We start from the raw sequence: 18,132 nt of genomic DNA on the forward strand, positions 1-18,132 counted from the left end.
GACATCCATCAGTTTAAAAGACTTGACGTTTGGTTTATGCAAAACGTTATGATTTCTCTTGTCGACAAAATACAGGTAATATTATCAAAATCCTGATTTCTATATTTTGGTAGAATTAAAGTTGTTGCTGTATATCTTACTAAAACAAGAGAGGTCAAGTTATGGTTTAATAGGACGAAGTATGATAAATCATCAACTCATGGTCAAGACCGTGGAGTGTAATTTATACTGCAATACCATAAGTCGACATTTTTATCTCTCACAGACTCAAGGTTTTTCATAAGGTTTACAAACATCAAGTTTTACTTTGACAAATTTCGGGGGCGGGGTGGACGAGGGCGGGGGGCATCTGTAAAAATAAATCTACTGCCTACTTAGAGAAGGCTTACTTCCTGATGCCGATTTCTTAGCTATTTGTCCAGGAAGAAGCTGAACTACGACTTGGCTTGTCGCAGAATCTGCGACCGAAGTGTTTTTTTATTATTATTATTTCAAACCTTAATAAAACCACAAATAGTCTCAGTCTATTAGTTACGGGAGGAAATGTAAAGGTTCTTGATTCCCTTGAGGACTTCAAAGGACCGGCGCTCCAGTTACCGTACTAGAGGTATCCCTAACACACCCCGCTTTTTTTTTTCATGCGAACGCATTTCAAAAGAAGAGAAAAAACATGTTGAGGAAAATCCTGATCCTCTGCCTTGCGGCTTTCGCTCAGCTGAATAAGGTGGGTGTTTCTTGCAGATAAATAACTTACCGCTTTGCGTTTGAAAGGCTGTCGCTGATTATTTCTCTAAAGTGATTTGCTCTGCCTGTGCACTTACCCTGTGAGCATTCTCCTGTGATTCATTACAGTCTGTCACCCAGTATTCACTGCGTGCTTTTTATGTATTTATTTATTATTTATTTATATTCAAAATATGTGGGCAAACCTTAAAAACTAACATTTGGGGCTGGTAATTTATTAAAGATTACCGAGTAGGCTACTGGGAAAATTGGGTGATTACCCTAGCTTTCTCAGGGCGCTGTGGCGGGATAAGCATGTACTGTTGGTGGTAAGCAGGTACTGTTAGAAGGAATTAATATACAGTATTTGTGGTGATTATAAGATCGCGTACACGATCTTGGCGTGTAACCGCTGTTAAATGCGACCACGTGTAGCCTAGCGGTAATGTAACTTTTATCTAATCAGCAGGTTTGTGATCTATCCCCTGATCAATCCTGTCCACAACAGGAAAGGAAAAATGCGTTTATAGCCCAGATGTAGACAGGAAGTGCGTCTGAAGGAACTGTTGCTAAGGTATTATCCGATAAAAGCAGAGCTGTCATCCGCAAAGAGAACTAGTGTGTTTTTCTTAAATCCACGGGAATCTGGCAAGGTCATTGAGATTCCAAAGCATGTATACTCAACTTTGTGTTATGTGGCTGGAAGCCAGTTTTAGAGTAACCATGTGATTTCCAGTAAGGAGACGTGGTAGAGGGAAGTGACTGGGGAGCGCGGCAGTGGAGCTTCGTCTGGACCGAGCTTGGGATGGCGGGGGTGTCGCTGGGGAAAGACACATTAACACACACCCCTCCCTTGTTGTTTTCCTTTCTTTGCCAGTTAGGAGTTTGGGCTACGAAATTTCCCGGTGCGACTGTTGTTGCAGAAATTGGCTTCCAGTTCAGAGAGAAATGTTTTTTAGGAGAAACCTTACCCCTTGGTAGATTTCTAAAGCAAATTTCGAGCGAGGTTCAACCTAGTTGTTTTAGTACCTGATCGGTAAAAATAAGGGGAGATCACGCAGCTATCCCGCACTTTGACGGGGGACTTCATGAAAAGAAACTAAAAATCAAGTCCGCTGAAATATACCGTAAATTTACAGTAGCCTACTGGGCAATGTACCGCAGGAGTCTTATAGTACTTCGCGCGTGGTGCAGACGTTGACAGCATGGAGCCTCGGGCTCGCAGTAATTAGGTACCGTCCTGTGAACAGCGTGTGGATGAGACGTACTGTATGGCGTGAGGACAAGGCGAGCACGCTGAGGTTTGCGGCTGTCACCTGAAGTGGTCCCAGGAGAGGCTTATATGCTTTAAACCACAGGTTAAATAACTGGTTATAAAACGTAGCAGAGAGATTTCCTCTGCACACAGATAGTTTCCATGCACACACAATATTGGAATGCATGCATGCAAAGAGAATGTGTGTGTGTGTGTGTGTGTGTGGGGGGGGGGGGGGGTAAAGATAAGCAGCGGCAGCAGATGGATGGATGGAAGGATGGATGGATGGATGGATGGATAGATAGATAGATAAAAACTCATTTGTTGAGAAAGCCTTCACATTTCCTGTGAGTACAGGCACCGTCCCACACGTTTGGAAAAAAAACCGCGAACGTCAGCAGGGCTAGCAGTCAGCTTGCAGCCAGGCTGACTGAGAAAGGCTCGGGCGGTGAGTTCAACTGAAAAAGCACGCAAGTAAGTATAGGAACCGAAAAAAATACAGGTTTCAGTGGTAGAACAGGCAAACTGCTTTGTCTTATCAAGAATCTGTGAGGAACAGATCAGAGGCAAAGCTTTGTCTTTCATATTCTGTGTTCAGTTGTATCAGGTTGATGGGGGAAATCACATCAGGGCGGTTAGTTAAAAAATTTCTAACAAACACAAACAAATTATCGTATTATAGAAACACACCACTGAGTGAAGAGCATAATAGGGTGTCTTTTCAGCCCTCCCCGTGTCAGCCTGATTTCCTCTCAGCGACGATTTCCTGTAACACCTTCGGCATGCTGGCAAGTTTCTGCGTAGGGAGCGGCTACGCTTATGAGAAATCGCCATGCCTCTCTTATCTCTCCGTTTCACGACTCCATTCCTGTGGCGTGTGCCCTAGCTGAGCCAGTTGCTTCAGGTGGATTTTGACCTTCATCTGAAGATGGCAATTGGGTCACCTCAAAAGAACAGAGAGAAACGGGCAGGTTTTCAGTTTTTCTGTGAAGGCTTTGAAGGTGTTATCAGCCTGACATATCTGAAGGCATTGCTCCTTTATGTGGTATCTTAATATGTAAAAAAGCTTCATCCCTAGATGTCTGGACCAGGGGCCATTTTGCAGGCAGCAGTGCAATGCACAGAGGAGCAGCCTTTGTAAGATACAGACTTACAGTAAAAATCTGCCGTTGATTGTATTCATGGATTTGGCTGGTCTCCTTGACATACAAGAGCATTATACCTTCTTACCAGAGCTAAAGCACCCTTAGCTCCTTCAAAGAGTCTCCTCTGGAATCCATGCCATCTGAGGAGCACGTGTCCATTTGTACTCTAAATCACCCCGTAACTGCTGTCCACATCCACTTTTCCAGTGCTGGATCCCAGTAAGCCTGGAGCCTATTCCCAGAGGAATAGGGTACGAGACAGAAGGTGCCCCTTCGTCTACACACACATACACACACATATGCGATGGACAACTTAGAGGGAACATCTATCGAAACAGGAAGCCAGAATAGTCAGTAAAAATAAAATGCGCAAGCACTGGAAACTATTTATAAATTCTGCTAACAAGAAGGAATAACGCTGCATTGTGTGGCAATCGGTGAAACGAAACAGCAAATAAATTGCGACCTTGAAAAGACCCTAAACAATTCATATGTGAAGCCAAAGTGCAATAAATAATTAACCTTATAAAAGCCATTTGACATGAGAGCCTAATAAACAGGCTTTTGGAGCCAATGGCTGAATTATCAGAGTACTGTTTCTATAAAACAACAGATATGAAAATGGTCGTATCATGACTGTTATCTCCTACAACTTTCCAGGTAACCAGGGGTTAATCTCAATACCAAGAACGCAAAGATTGTACTCGTGGTCTTGGCAAGACCGGTGCTGTGAACTTGCCTTCCAAGAACGAACTTGGGCCGTAATGAATCATGGGATGGGTCTCGTTCGGCGAGGATGCACCCGATGCATCTTTAATATTTGGGGTCCTCTATACTTGTGTTCTTATTATTGGAACTGGTCTTCAGCAATGGAAGTCGAGGTAAAATGGGCAGACAAGCACACAAGCACGGTCAAGTACACATATTGAAATTCACCCCAGATCTGGTTTTACTTGGTGCAATATAGACATTTCAAGTACCATATGTTTACATGAATCCAAAGTCGAATCTCTGGGGATAAGGTTTACGGTTCTTTCCAGGAATTCAAAAACTAGTAAAATACTTTTCCAACTAAAATTGGAAACACCGGAATTTCAGGTAAGATTTTAATCAGAGGCAAATTGGCAATCAAAGTATAATGGATTTAATCAGCAGCAATCCAGTCTGAGTTTAGCAGGATCAGAATGTAGGAGGCTAAATACAAGCACCAGTCTAGAGATGTATTTTGAAGAACTGATAAATAATCAAAGACGGTGGTTTTTGGAAACCACATTATAAATGCAACCCTTAGATTTAAGAGCAATATATCCTAATGTATTCAATGCCTCTTTATCTCACTGTAATCTCAGAATATCTCTTCCAGTTTACCGCAAACGTTTGTGTGATCCGAAGTCAGAAATAATAACCTGTGGTTAATGCTATCTTCACCCATCCCCACCCCCCCGATTACTTTCACTGTTGAATTGTGTTGGGCAAGGAGGCACAGGAGAGGAGGACGCAAGTGATTTTCCCTGTGTGGGGTGGTTTATTTCCTGCCTCCCTGTCTCCCCACAGCAGATCTCTGTGAGGAAATTAGCTGCCAGCCACTCTTGTTAGCACTTTCTGAGGCTGAGTGCTAGGAAACCACTATTATTATATTAAATAGATTTTACAGGCATTATTATCCAAAGCAATATGCAGTTGACAATGCAGGGTAAGCTTGTCCCTGAAAAAATGACTGTTAAGGGCCTTGCTCAAGGTCCCAGTGGTGAGGCTACTTTGCCAGCCACAGGATTTAAACCAACGACCTTCCAATTATGGGTGCAGAGTCTTAACGTGCTGAGCCACACACCTCTCTATAAAAAAGGGATGGATAAAAAACTCCCAAATTGGATTTCATCGTATTCTAAAAGACAGGGAGTGATGTCTGACAGTGGTTTTGACTGGCGGTTTTTTCTTTTTTGTGTGTGGCAGGTGGCTGTTGGATCATCACAAGTGAATTTTACTTTCTAATTAACTTGTACAATACGCTGCGGCATTTAGAAATTTTGGTGGTGTGGTTTTCCAGTACCATACTATCAAAGTATGGAAAACCACAAGTAGTGTCAGTTTTTTTTTGTTTTGTTTTGCTTTGAAACTACAATCAGGTGATTGTAGTTTACGTTTCATGCCACTGGAGGCATGGAACAGAACCCAGTGATCAGTGTGATTGGCTCTTTACACAACAAGCAAATTAGTGAAGAAGAAAATGCCGTCTGCTAACCTCCTTCTCAGGTGGAAATATAACGGAACCCACTTTATGTCACCTGTAGCCCGCAATTAGTTCTGCATCTGTCCACCACATGCAGAATCCCAGTGAGTTTTCAGCACAGCAGGGAATGTGGTACAAACCCCCAGGGAATAGCGTTGCTTTTGAAAATGCCATCAAAAATCAGTAGATCCTGGTGTAATAAAAAATAGATGCTGACCACACCTACTATTTTTAAATTGCAGATGATTTTTAATAATTCCCATGGCCAAACAATGGGAGCAATGTGTCTATCTCACCTGCACAGTCCATCACCCCACTGCTCAGTAAAAACATAAAAATAAGTCCAACGACAGGCCTAGCCGCAGGCATTCTCAAATTCTGTTCCTATTGCTCATAATCCACTCATCAAAGGTGAAATAAAGTTTAAATTTCAGCAAAGATACATATGTACTATATTTTTAAAAGCGAATGCATTCTAACTCATCTCGACCACTTCAAACGTCGCTCAGAGGAAATGATTTTCCTTTGTGTTTCACGGCCTCTGACAGTGAAAGTGTCTCTGAAAGTCATTTGCTGTGTTACCATGTACTTCAGGCTTGACTTTTACAGCCTAATTTGATGGGGCATTTTCAGGACAGTTGAGTAGGTTTTTAAAGTATATGAGTGCTGTAGGGGTGGGCGAGACTGGACAGAAAGTTACGTAGCATATGAGAACTCCAGCCTAATTTTGAATGGAAAAGCAGACGAATAAATAGTTAAAGGTCTGACTGTTTTATTTCCCTGTCCACACCAAGCCAACCACTCCAAGGGTGCAAAGGTTAAACAGGCAAGGCTGTCCGTTTCACAGTTGATTTCATCATGCTAAGGACCCTCAAGTGAGTCTTTCACCAGGGATTTCATTGAGTCCTTTTAGGAAAGCTCTGGATGCTGACGTGCTTCCCCTGGTCTGTGGATCACTGAGCTGGATTCTCTGTCACTTATAAATACCAAACTGGATGAGGGGACATATGCATGTAAAATAGTAAAATAGTCCTTTGGCTGGTCTCCTTGACATACAAGAGCACACAGTTTTTGTGGTGTCTTACCGCTTCACACTTTGTGTGTGAGAGTATTTCAGACTTGGTTCACTTAAGCCTGAAGCTATTCCATAGTTTGGCTCTTCTGTTCTCAAGCAACTTCTCATATTACATGCAGCTGTCTCATTTCAGTATTCAGCTGACAGATCACTTACAGACATTTGCAAGAACATTGTGCTTCACAGGATGTAGGGATGACAAAAGTTAAACCAATTTCCTGACAAGCCAAATTTGTTTCTCAGAAGAGTCTTGGTATCAGTATGCCTGAGAAGTCAGAGAAACCACACACTCCCCGCCATGTCGACCTCACTAGACTCCTAACTCTGCATGAGGTCTATGAAGGATGACACTCAGAACTGCAAACACAGAGCTTTTTCTGTTGAGACCTTCTTGCTCGCCGTTTTGTATTGGCCAACAGTGACATGCGTGTTTGAGGTGTGCCTTGACGCTTCAGTACTCATTGCCTCATTTCTCCACTTCCGGACCCATCAATGGAGGAAGGAAACGTATTTCTCCTTGCAAAAATGCCATTGGCCTCTCCACGTACAAGAGAGGGTGTCTAAAATCAAGCTCAAGTTGACTGGAGATTGGAACTGTAGCCTTATGATAGGAAATTGTACAGGGAGGTTCCTCAAGGTTCCATATGTGTCTAGGGAGATTGTGTCTTCAAAAATGCCAGGAAAGTGGGATACTTTCATAAGTCACTGCGTTTCTCCAGCCTAACAAGCTCTGCGAAAAGCTGTTTCTGGGAACCATCTAGGGCTGGGCGATAAAACAATAGTGAGAAATATCCCAATGTGATTTCCCTCGATATCAATATGACAAATACTCAATAAAAGTTTGACATGACTTAAGACCTAATTTTTCATCACAATGAAATGAGCAGCTAAGTCCAAAGTAACCCATCCATTAAGCGTAATCCAGCAAAATCCAAAACAGAAGACCGCAATAAAATTCAGTCGACAGAAAATCAGCACAATAATAATGCACAGAGAATTCAGAAATCAGGGAAGTGTGTGAGCGGCGGCGTTTCGTCAGCCCTGACTAAAATTACATGTTCAACTTCTACCTCCAATTTGTGAAATATGAAATGCTGTTTGGAAAGTGTTTGTCATGTTCTGACGATAAGGAAGAGTTTAAAACCACAGTGAAACGTCTGGTTTCTTCAACTGTCCGTGGCATCCGTGGGACACGGGGACGGGGATGCAGGAGCAGGGAGACGGTAGATGGGGGAGTGCGGGTTATATTCGGTATTGCACGAGTACACGACACAGGCAACATGCAACGTCAATGACAGGACTCGGGAAACGTACTTGAACACGGACTGAAATACACAGGGCTAATCGCAACAATGAGAAACAGCTGGCAAACATGGGGAATCCACACGAGGTAGAGGAGGGGCCGTGGCACACGGGAGGATCGGACGAGCGGGGCACAACACTGTCACTCAGGAGCAAAAATCAGCCTTTAAACTGGAAGAAAAAAGTGATTTGACATTTATCATGAAATTATCAAAATTGACTGATATGACAATTTTTATTGTGATGACATTTTTGGCCCTAGGACCATCACACAAATGGGAGGTCTGAATTCCTCAACACCAGTTGGAGACCCTGTTCTGACAAAGATTGTTACCACAACAATAGGGTTTTGAACATCTTATCCATTTATTTTCATGATTTTTCCTCACTAGTTTTGACCTGCTGGTTGTGTTTTACTTCAGCTTGTGTGCCCTTGTTTAAAAGTGCTGTGCTCTCTCCCTTCTGCAGGTCTGTGCTCTGCCGTACCAAGCAGAAAGTGACTTATGCAAAAGTGAAAACAAATATCTGGATGAAAATTCAAACCTGTGTTGTAGCAAGTGTCCTCCAGGTAAAACATGCAGGCTCCTGACCTCTTGTGTGATTGACTGACTGCACCTCCACACCGCACACGCCAGCCAAATCTATGTGTCTGCAGCTTTCCACTAATTGAATTTGTGGTGATGCGTTTATTTCAACCTCGTGACTTTATAAACTGTGGTGGCATGAGTCATTATCACAATGCAGAGTAATGCAATCATGTTGTCCTGGTCACCTTACCCAGAATCCCCACCAACAGCCCATGGAAATCCCAAACAGACAATGGAATTTTTTAAGTAACCTGAGTTTCTGGTGTCTCAGTTATTTTTCTTTTGTTTTCACAGTGGACATAATGTGCTGTAAACTGGGAATTACCCTTTTAGTTACTAAATGAATCAATTTGTAGCATGTTGCTGGACATTTTAATGTCTTAAGCCCTTGTTGACTATGCTGACCCTGTAATTGATGGTTGGTCCTCCGGTACCCACTCCAAAACCTGTCCGCATTTGGCTCCCGGCAACACAGGAGTCCAGGAGAGTGTGTGCGTCTCACGAAACCCGCTTGTTTCATGAGTGTGTGCAGATCTAACACTGGCACGCTGAGGTCAGAGGAGAGAGAGAGAGAGAGAGAGAGAGAATTGGCCATGTCACCAATGACATTTTCGGGGGAACTCCGCAAAGGAAGTAACTTGACATATCTCCTTGAACGTCAACATAAACAAGACGGCCTGAAATCCAGCCGTGTTAAAATACATGCATTTCCTATCACTCTTATATGCACTTACTATTCTTCTCAAACAAGAAGCTAAATTATTTCCTGTTCCTGTGGTCTAGGTTTATGTTTTTGCCAAAATGCAAATGAGGGTGAACTTGCAGTGGATATAACCACTCCTGTTCTCTTCAGTGCGGAAATATTAATGTCTCTTTGGTGGTTGTCGTTTGAGAGATGCTACACCATGTAGACTGCAAACAGTTATTTCATTGTGTAGAAATTGTAGATGAAGTCTAGCATTTTCTTGAGAAGCAGTGTGTATGTTTGTTCTCTGCCATTCATAGCGTCCCATGGTCCCACACTGTTTACGCTGAACTCTTGCTTCAATCCAGGAACCGGCCTGAAGATCAAGTGCACCCAAGGCAGAGACTCCATCTGTGAGCCTTGTGAGCCGGGGAGCTACAACAGCAACATGGGTTATGCAAATTGTTTCAAATGCCGGTCGTGCCGAGAAGGTGAGTGTTTAGTGAGAGGGAATGCATGAGGTTCGTGGTTTTACCTCATCATAGCCCCAGGTTTCTGGACGCCAGTGTTCATCTGCAGATTTCATTCAGATGTGTGGGGACAAATTTAGAAAAAAAGTCTCCAAAGCAGGGGAGGGCCAATGTGGGCGCAGATCCCTGGGATGACCTCTCAATCAGCCAATAATAAAACAGTGGTTCTCAACTCCAATCCTGGGGACCCTCTGTTATTGGCTGACTGAGAGGCCATCCCAAAAACCCACACCGGCCCTCCACTGAACGGGTTACCCACCTCTGTTCCACATGAATAGTAATAATAAAACATAGCAGATACTGTGATGGTTTTCCATGCAAAACTCCTCTGTATACAGTTTTTTGTGCTGTGAACAGTTCTGCTTTAAAATGACGCACCCGAGGTGGTAATGCGGCCACACCTCCGGTGCGCATTATTTTCTAATAATTCAACGGTCCGGAGTCAATTATTCCGCTTATACTACGGTTGCCACACCTCAAGACATCGATCAGATGATATATTTCAAGGGATTCGTCCGGTTTTTCTACTTAAATCGCTATTGTGAGTAGGATTATTTCTTCCGCATCTCATCCAACGACTCTTTTGCTAGTTCCAAAACGTCATTTTAAAGTTGGCAATGGAGGCTTGAGCCGTTGATAGCAGACTAATACAGTTAATAATGAAGTTATTAGAAAGAGAGCGAGAGAGAAAGAGAAACAGAGAGAGAGCTTGAATGAATTAGGCTACCTCTGTGTGTCCCTCAACAGTGTTCTGAAGCACCGTCTCTAAACTGTAAGTCTGCTTTAAGATGCAGCGCTGTTATTACCTCGCTAGTGAGAAATGTCATGTGTAGCCTTTAAGTTGGTACACTAGGCTAACTAATACTGCTGCAGCCCAGTTGTTGAAAGTTTCATATTCACCGTAAATATAAAAATTTACTTTCGGAAAATCGTCTGTCATGTTGTTGTTTTTGTTAGTCCTGTGTGCTGTATAGGTACTGTATGCTAATTTCCGTTATTACAGTTAACTATGCGAAGTGATATGGAACTGTAATGCGGTCAAGAGAGCTACCTGGAACTACGTTCGCCGTGCGTTTATCTGAAAATAATTGCACACCTCAGAACGTTCGTCAGCCAATCAGATTCAAGCATTCAACGGTCCCGTAGTATAAATATTAACAAGAACTCTACTTATAGTAGTAATAGTAAAAACAACAGAATACAAGCAGAGGACTACTCAACCCTATTCAAGCGAATTCTTAAACAAAAAATCTTTATTTACTTTTTAAAAAAGTCAACTGACTCACCCAAGCGCAACAGCAGCGGGAGATCGTTCCAAAGCTTTGATGAAACAGACTGAAAACCACAATCCCTGCATGTCTGTAGTCAGGTATTTTGGATGACTAAGAGGCCCTGTTGCCCAGACCTTAGTGTGTGTGGAACTGAGATGGGAATTTTGTTTTTCTTTTTTAGATCACAACTTAGTTTATACACAGAAATGCACAAGCACAACAGAGGCAATATGCAGCTGCCGAGAAGGATGGTACTGCCGCATGATGAACCTCGGGTCGTGTAAGACGTGCATTCGCTACAGCAGTTGCCCACCTGGAAGTGGAGTTTTGGAGAAAGGTAATGGCAAAGGGGAAAGACTGGGGTGATTGCTGTTGGAAACTGAAGACACGAGGATTGTTAATTGCTGCTGCGGGGCGGAAGAATTTCAGATGTGTAGAATTAGACTGGGCAACATCGAAGCTGAGGACCAGGCATCAGGGAACATCAGTTACAACAGGGAATTTTGGGAGAGTATCTCTTAGAGAAGAACACTTCTGGTCAGAATAAGCAGTCTAACTGAAACATGTGCTTCAAATCCAGACAAGCTTGAGAGCAGAAGGAGCTCCTCTTGTCTTAACATCTCGAGTCCTTCCAAGACCCATGGGCTGCAAATTAACAGGCTCTGTGTTACATCGGTGCTGAGGTTTCCTCGATGGTCATTAGTGTGTGTGTGTATGTTTGACAGGAACACAGACCTCCAATGTGAAATGTAAGACGTGTGATCCTGGGACCTACTCCGACAAACACTCCAACACCCAGCAGTGCCAGAGACACGCCGAGTAAGTAAATTTCAGTTCCAACACACACTGGAAGACGTGCTTCCATAAATGCAGGCGCCCCCCCGCCCCCCCCCCTCTTAAAAGCCAGCTTCTACTATTTTGTCAATCATGCAGAGTTGTCCGGTAGTGGGAATTTGCAAAAGTTTTTTTTTTTTCAGTTTCATTTCAATTTGCATTTTCCCATTCACTTTCTACCTCAGGCGGGTTACCGCCACCTGTGAGGTATATAAATTTCCTACTCCGCATTTTGTACCACAGTCTAAAGCAGGTGACCATGTAGTAAATCAGCAGTGGGTGCGTGTCATACGATTTCCTTTGTATATGTGTGACTACACCGTCAGAAAAAAAGAGTACCACTTTGTACCTTTGCTTGTACCTGGGATTGTACTCTCAAAGGTCTGCCAATTGTACCCAATAGCTGTATGTAACTGTACCTTTTAAGATACAGAATTCAGAGGAACATTTTTGTACCATTGAAGTTACATTGATGTAGTTTGTACCTTGGACATGTTCCTCAGATTCCATGTCTGTACCTTAAATTAGAGTAAAAGGTACATTGATGTACAGCTAAGGGTACAATTAGCAGACCCTTGAGGGTACAGCCCCAGTGGCAGGCAAAGATGCAAATTGGTATTTTGTTTTCTGACAGTGTAGGAGTTAACAAAACACACAGTTTAAGCTGGAATGTGTGTGTATGTCTATTTCTTCAGCTGTACATCCCAAGGAAAGGCTGTTCTTCACCATGGCAACAGCACAGCAGATACAGTGTGTGGCAGTGCATTCCTCACTCCTCCAACCCCCCATGTGCCGAATATGGTGCCAGATACCACCCGACTTGTCAATTCCTACTCAACACCCCCAGGACACATTGAACTCTCTCAGAAACATCAAGGATTCCAGGGTTCCATGTGTAAGCCTGCGTCGGAATTACAGCTTTCGCCTGGCATACGAATAAAACACATGGGTATTTCTTACGCAAGGACTATAGACTTCCGGAAAGAGTATAGGAAATATTGTGCTCCGTGTTTGACTCAGCCTCCGTTTTTGCTGCTCAGCACAGCTTAAGGAGATTGGCTGTTATGGGTGTGGGTGTTAATGTTTCCCGTCGAGGTGAGAGAGACCAATCCTGCATCCCCTTCCTGCTTCTGTTTCATAAGTATATAAATCAAAACTTCAACTATTGCTTTGCCTTGCAAAGTTGCACATTAAACAATTTAACATCAGACTCAAAATAGTACCCAACTGGAAGTGCCTCACGCTCAGAGAAGGATTTGAAGTTATTTTGTTATTTCACAAATACGGGTAAATATGGGCTTCTGTTTGTCATATTTACATTCTTTGGTCCTCTTGTGTCTCTCCCAGTTGTCGTCTTTGGGATAATTGGAGTCATGCTTGTGCTAACGGTGATCATCATAGCCATCACCTTGGCCTGCAGGATGAAAGGTACAATATGCACAGCCTGCCTGACCTCCAAGCTTCTGCTCACATGTCAGATATCCACCTATAACCGCTTGAAGGGAGTTTCCGCCCGGCTTCACCGCAAGCCCCCACACGCCCTACAGCAATCGCTTTGTCAGCCTTCAAAATGTAAATCTATTTTAAGTTCAAGTATGTCACACACAGGCCATGTGTCTTGCCCCAGAAAACTCTCACACGGCAGTGGAAATTCCACAAAGCGACCGCTGTTTACGAATCTCTACATCAACTAACCTTTCCTCCTCCCGGCAGGTGGAAGAAACACTGACCTGGAAGTCATTAAGGTAGGTTAACGATTTCTTTGACAGATGAAAACACCATTTGGAGACATAAGCAGTACAGCCCCCTACCCGTCACAAGCTATACACTTGTATATATGTGCTACATACCTATATACCTATGCAACTACCTATTCAATTCTACCCATTTATATATCAGGGTGTGATAATGCAGCCTTAAAAAAGGAAATGCAAAGACATGAAACAAGAGCCCTTAGTAAATTGTCTTTAGCTAATTTAAATGCTATCAGTAAAAGGATTGCTGTAGAATGAAGAAGCCATATAAATTTGGTCATTTCAAATGCAGTACCTTAAATATGGAGTCTGCATGTTCTCCCTGTATCGTCGTGGGGTTTCCCCCAGATACTCAGCCTTCCCCCCACAGCCCGAAACATGCTAAGGTTATTTGGAGATATGAAATTGTCTGTAGGTGGGTGTGTGTGTGTGCCCTGCGATGGGTCGACATCCCATCCTGAGTTGATCCCTGCCTTGTGCCTGTAGCCTCTGGGATAGGCTCTGCACCGTGGTTACAGAAAACAGATGTAAATTCTCTGATTAATGACAATCTGTTAGGTGGCTTCCAACGCAGGGAACTTTATCGAAAAAGGAAATTATAAGGAGCAACAACTGAATTGGGAGAAATTAAATGGGTCTAAACAAAGACGGGAAAGCAACCCAAGAACTAATGAAGACTAAAATTAAACACAAGGAAACACAGAGTAATTACACAGAATTTGAAGCGGATTCATAGCAGGAATCATCTGACAGCAAATACATGTGACAAACAGCTGACAAAGGTACAGGGCAGACAGAGGGCTAGAAGAAGTGTACAGTAGGTGTGGGTTCTTATCAATTAACCAAATGCTGGGGCTCAAACACCCAGAGATACCAGGAACATTGCTACAATAGCTACAAGACTGTGCATAGGTGGGGACAAAGACAGAAAAGGCGAGGACCAATAGTGGAGTACATAAACATATGGAACAGCATGGGGCAGCAAATAACTAAAATGACGGAAAGGGACTAAGAGTGAGGGTAAACCATGGAGACCACAGGGAGCAGAATGGGATGGCCAGTGACACCTGCTGGCCAAACAGGGAACTTAAGGAAATGAGACCTATGACAGGAACCAATCCTGATATAAATCAATAAATAGTTAAATAATTTAGGTAAATCTAATTGATTTACATTGCCTTGCTCCCTTAGGCTCATGGATAGGTTCTGGACCCCCCATGACCCCGCATAGGACAAGAGGTTATAGAATATGGATGGACGGATAGTTAAACTACATCAATACGTTTTAGTATACTTTAAATCATAATTAATTACATCCAAATGTGCTATTAATTGCGCTTGCAATATTAATCATTTGTCAGCACTATGTCAACACCAGGTCTTTGCTTGAACTAGAAAAGCAAGCATATGAGTATAAAGGGCAGACAAAAGTTCAGCCAACGCATGGTTATGAGCTGCATCTATCTTGGTCACTTAAAGAGAGCAGGGTTAGCGAGCTGAATCTTAGAAGATCGAGTCTGTGTGTGTGTGTGTGTGTGTGTGTGTGTGTGTGTGTGTGTGTGTGTTGTCTTGTCTCTAGATACCTTGACTTCACATATCTACTTAAATGTAATTTCAATCAGGGCCAGTTACTTTGCAACACACGCTTGAGTTCTTATTAATTTGTACTATTGTATTATTGGCAGCTTAGATTTTTCCAATGATCCAAATAGTCAGTCCGTCTCCCAAGGGCTGCGTCCCTTTCGAATCGCAATGCCAAGCCATACCCGCTGAGCATAGAATACCTGCCTTTTGCCTAAAAGTGTCATCACATTTTTCATCAAGAGTTATACAGCAGTTTTCAAAAGATGTTTAGTATGTAAGTGCTGCATATAAACATTATGTGGATTTATCATATATGTTTAACCCGGACACCGGTGAGGCGTCTGGGTTTTCCACTTGTGCTTCTATAAATATGTAAATGTGAATATTCAAATGTGGCCTTTAGAGTGGTGATTTGGAAGCGTCCTCATGTTCCTCTTCTGCCTCTCTCCTGTTCTTGCATCACTGACCCATCAACAAAATTCCATCACAAGAAATTCCTCCCAGCGAAGGAGGAGGCCCGGCACCCGTCTTGCTCCTCCAGCTCCAGCCAATCAGAGTCCAGTCATGGTGTGTGGGTGGGGCCAGTATCCATGGAAAAAAACAAACTTAACGTCAGCTTTACGACCACCATCAACCTGCATCAGGGAGCTTCCACCCAGGCCCACCCCATCCCCCCACTCTCGGCAGCAGAGGTGTCACCTGGAAGACTCATTAAGACTGACTCCAACTTGTCCTTGTCCCAAGAAGAGATGCTTGACACACTTCAGAAGGATGGGGGCATGGAGGTGCCAGTGGCAGTACAGGAGAGCGGGAAGGCTGTGTGCTGATGGACATGGTAAGGGGGGGGGTGGCTGGGAGCCGATTGGGACGTCCTTGCTGCTCTTTGCATTCATAACGTCTCAGAGGCTCCCTTGTATTCTCTCAGTTCACCTGAGCCACAGCACACCGGGAATGGACTAGCGGGGACAAGAGGTCACACAAGGCAGAGGTGACCATGAGGCTAAGCCTGTCAGCCAATGAGGTCATTGCTTATCCGCTTGAGCGCTGAGGCCCCCAGCCGGCTTGTGCTACCACCATCACAGTGCTGTGCACAGCAGAAGCTGCTCTTACATCCTGTCCAACAGCTCCTAGGTTTGAGCCTAAGCAGCCCTGCAGCCCCCAGCCAGCCAAAGACACCGTAAGACTGGCTGTCGCTCACCTGTGGGTAGTTACACGGTATGTGGAGGTAACATTCACGCAAGGATTTTGGAATTTTATGTCTATGGCACTTGCACTTTGAACATTTTCTAGATACACCTAGCTGGAGGTTAATTACACTTTTCTTTGATGGAGTGGCAGTTCCAACAGAAGTATCCCCTGGCCTGCACCTCGTGAGTCTGTGAGGATACGATATTTTTGGAAAACAAGGGATTTTATCTGCAGTCTTTAAAGTGGAATGTAGGTTTAACTAGAAAAAAAATTGGAAATGGAGGCTTGTTTAATACCGTTATGTCAAACACTTAGAAATGAACACCATTGTATAGGTAGGTTTTTAAAAGCAGTGTTCTTAATGTGCAAATTGACCTAATTCATTCTTCTTGAGAATGCAAGATGGATGGCTCGTAAGGGACGTGTCAAAAAATGTGTCATAGAAAGAGCAAAACATTTACTTTTAAGTTAGTGTTGTGTAATGCTAAGCTACTACTAAGAGGCACCGGTTCAAACCCATCCTCAGCACAACTGCAGGTCCTTATGCAAGGTCCTTAACCCCCAGCTCCCTGGGACAACTTACTCCCTCTGTGGACAACTTACTCTATGAAGAGCAAGTTATGGGAGGTAGTTTCAGACAATTTCCCGACAGGGATTAATAAAGTGATGATGATGATTAGAATGGTGTGTGTGTGTATGGTGTGTGAGTGTGTCCTGCAATGGGCTGGCCCCCCATCCTGGGTTGTTCCCTGCCTCGTGCCCATTGCTTCTGGGATAGGCTCCGGACCCCCTGCGACCCAGTAGGATAAGCGGTTTGGAAAATGGATGGATGGATGGATGGATGGATGGATGGATGGATGGATAGATTTTGGCGGCATCTTGTGGCCATTTTTATGCAACACGATTTAGTATGTTGTGTACGGCTTTTTGTAAAGTGGACCGTCAATCTTCTCATTTTGAATGTAACCCCTTTTTACGACGTATTTCTTTCATTTTATAATTCTTTTAAAGAATTATCAACAGTTATCTAACACTGGTATTGTAGCATTTTGATGCTACTTCATAGTAGTTTGTGAAAAACATTTAGTTTCTGTAAAATATTCTGTAAAATATATGTTAATTCTATAAAATGTTTAATATCAGCATTAGGCTGAAGCAGTTATAGAAACCTTGTACCCCACTGGTATAGTAGGGTGAGTATTGTCAGAATGGCACATGTGGCAAAATGGGACAGTTAAACTTTGTGTTTAGTAACAGCTTATTTTCTCTTCTTGTTCAATGGGCATTAGTGTATTTAAAATGATACCAAATTTGAATGCAAAACATAGAAATTAATCTACAAATTTTTCCAGAAAGCAAATGTTTAGAAACTGTCCCATTTTAACAATCATCGTCCTATTGTAATATATTTTAATCTAACCAAATATCCACCTGATGATGACTGGTAACCTTTTCTGTTTGTTGCTTTTAAATTTAATATCATCTTTTATATGAATGAAACTGGGGGGGGGCTCTGCTCTTTTTTTTTTGGTTATTGCTATTGCACCTTTTTCCAAGTTCTACATGTTGATTCTGATTTTAATGTATGGTTCATAAAGTCGCTGTTGTTAATAAGCAATGTCATACCCCACTGTGAAGTCGTTCTTAATATGTTTCTGTTCTTCTGATGCAAACACTGCCTGAGCAATTAAATCTTTGTACACGAAACATATCTTGCTCTCATGGGTTACAACAGGAAGCCCCGCCCTTGCATTATAAAGCTAAGCAGTTTCTGCAAAGTGCAGTTTCCTGTGGTTGGCCCCCAGGCCTGAGCCGGCAATTCTGTCTGGGAGAGATAAGGATATATTATACCATTCTTTTCTGTGAAACCTAGGGTAGGAGGTGACTAGGAGGTTTGCTTTGAGCGTCTGATCAACATCCAGCTTGGCAACAAAAAACTAGAGGTTGTGTGTCAACTTTTGGTTTTTAT

The 18,132-nt window shown here is 43.0% G+C and overlaps 1 protein-coding gene across 2 annotated transcripts; it reads left to right on the forward strand.

Annotated features, from left to right (window-relative positions):
• Positions 1–375: 375 nt before the first annotated feature.
• On the forward strand, positions 376–17,941 carry tnfrsf1b (tumor necrosis factor receptor superfamily, member 1B). 2 transcript variants are annotated; one of them, XM_049023085.1, is made up of 10 exons: positions 376–724; positions 8,199–8,298; positions 9,371–9,493; positions 10,985–11,140; positions 11,529–11,622; positions 12,333–12,532; positions 12,985–13,065; positions 13,351–13,382; positions 15,467–15,810; positions 15,901–17,941. In XM_049023085.1, the coding sequence occupies exons 1-9, from the start codon at positions 671–673 to the stop codon at positions 15,800–15,802; spliced, it is 1,176 nt and encodes a 391-aa protein (XP_048879042.1). In that variant the 5' UTR covers positions 376–670; the 3' UTR covers positions 15,803–15,810; positions 15,901–17,941. The 2 variants fall into 2 exon arrangements, with proteins under 2 accessions (XP_048879042.1, XP_048879041.1); XM_049023084.1 differs by having other exon boundaries at positions 15,467–17,941.
• Positions 17,942–18,132: the final 191 nt, after the last annotated feature.

The sequence above is a fragment of the Brienomyrus brachyistius genome, chromosome 8, assembly GCF_023856365.1.
Source record: "Brienomyrus brachyistius isolate T26 chromosome 8, BBRACH_0.4, whole genome shotgun sequence".
NCBI classification, from domain to species: Eukaryota; Metazoa; Chordata; class Actinopteri; order Osteoglossiformes; family Mormyridae; genus Brienomyrus; species Brienomyrus brachyistius.

Bases quoted from the DNA above. Each gene is read 5' to 3' on its own strand.
- tnfrsf1b (XM_049023084.1), top strand. From the start codon at position 671: ATGTTGAGGAAAATCCTGATCCTCTGCCTTGCGGCTTTCGCTCAGCTG. The intron at 725-8,198 runs GTGGGTGTTTCT...TCCCTTCTGCAG, and splicing joins CTTTCGCTCAGCTGAATAAG to GTCTGTGCTCTGCCGTACCA. The intron at 13,066-13,350 runs GTACAATATGCA...TCCTCCCGGCAG, and splicing joins CTTGGCCTGCAGGATGAAAG to GTGGAAGAAACACTGACCTG.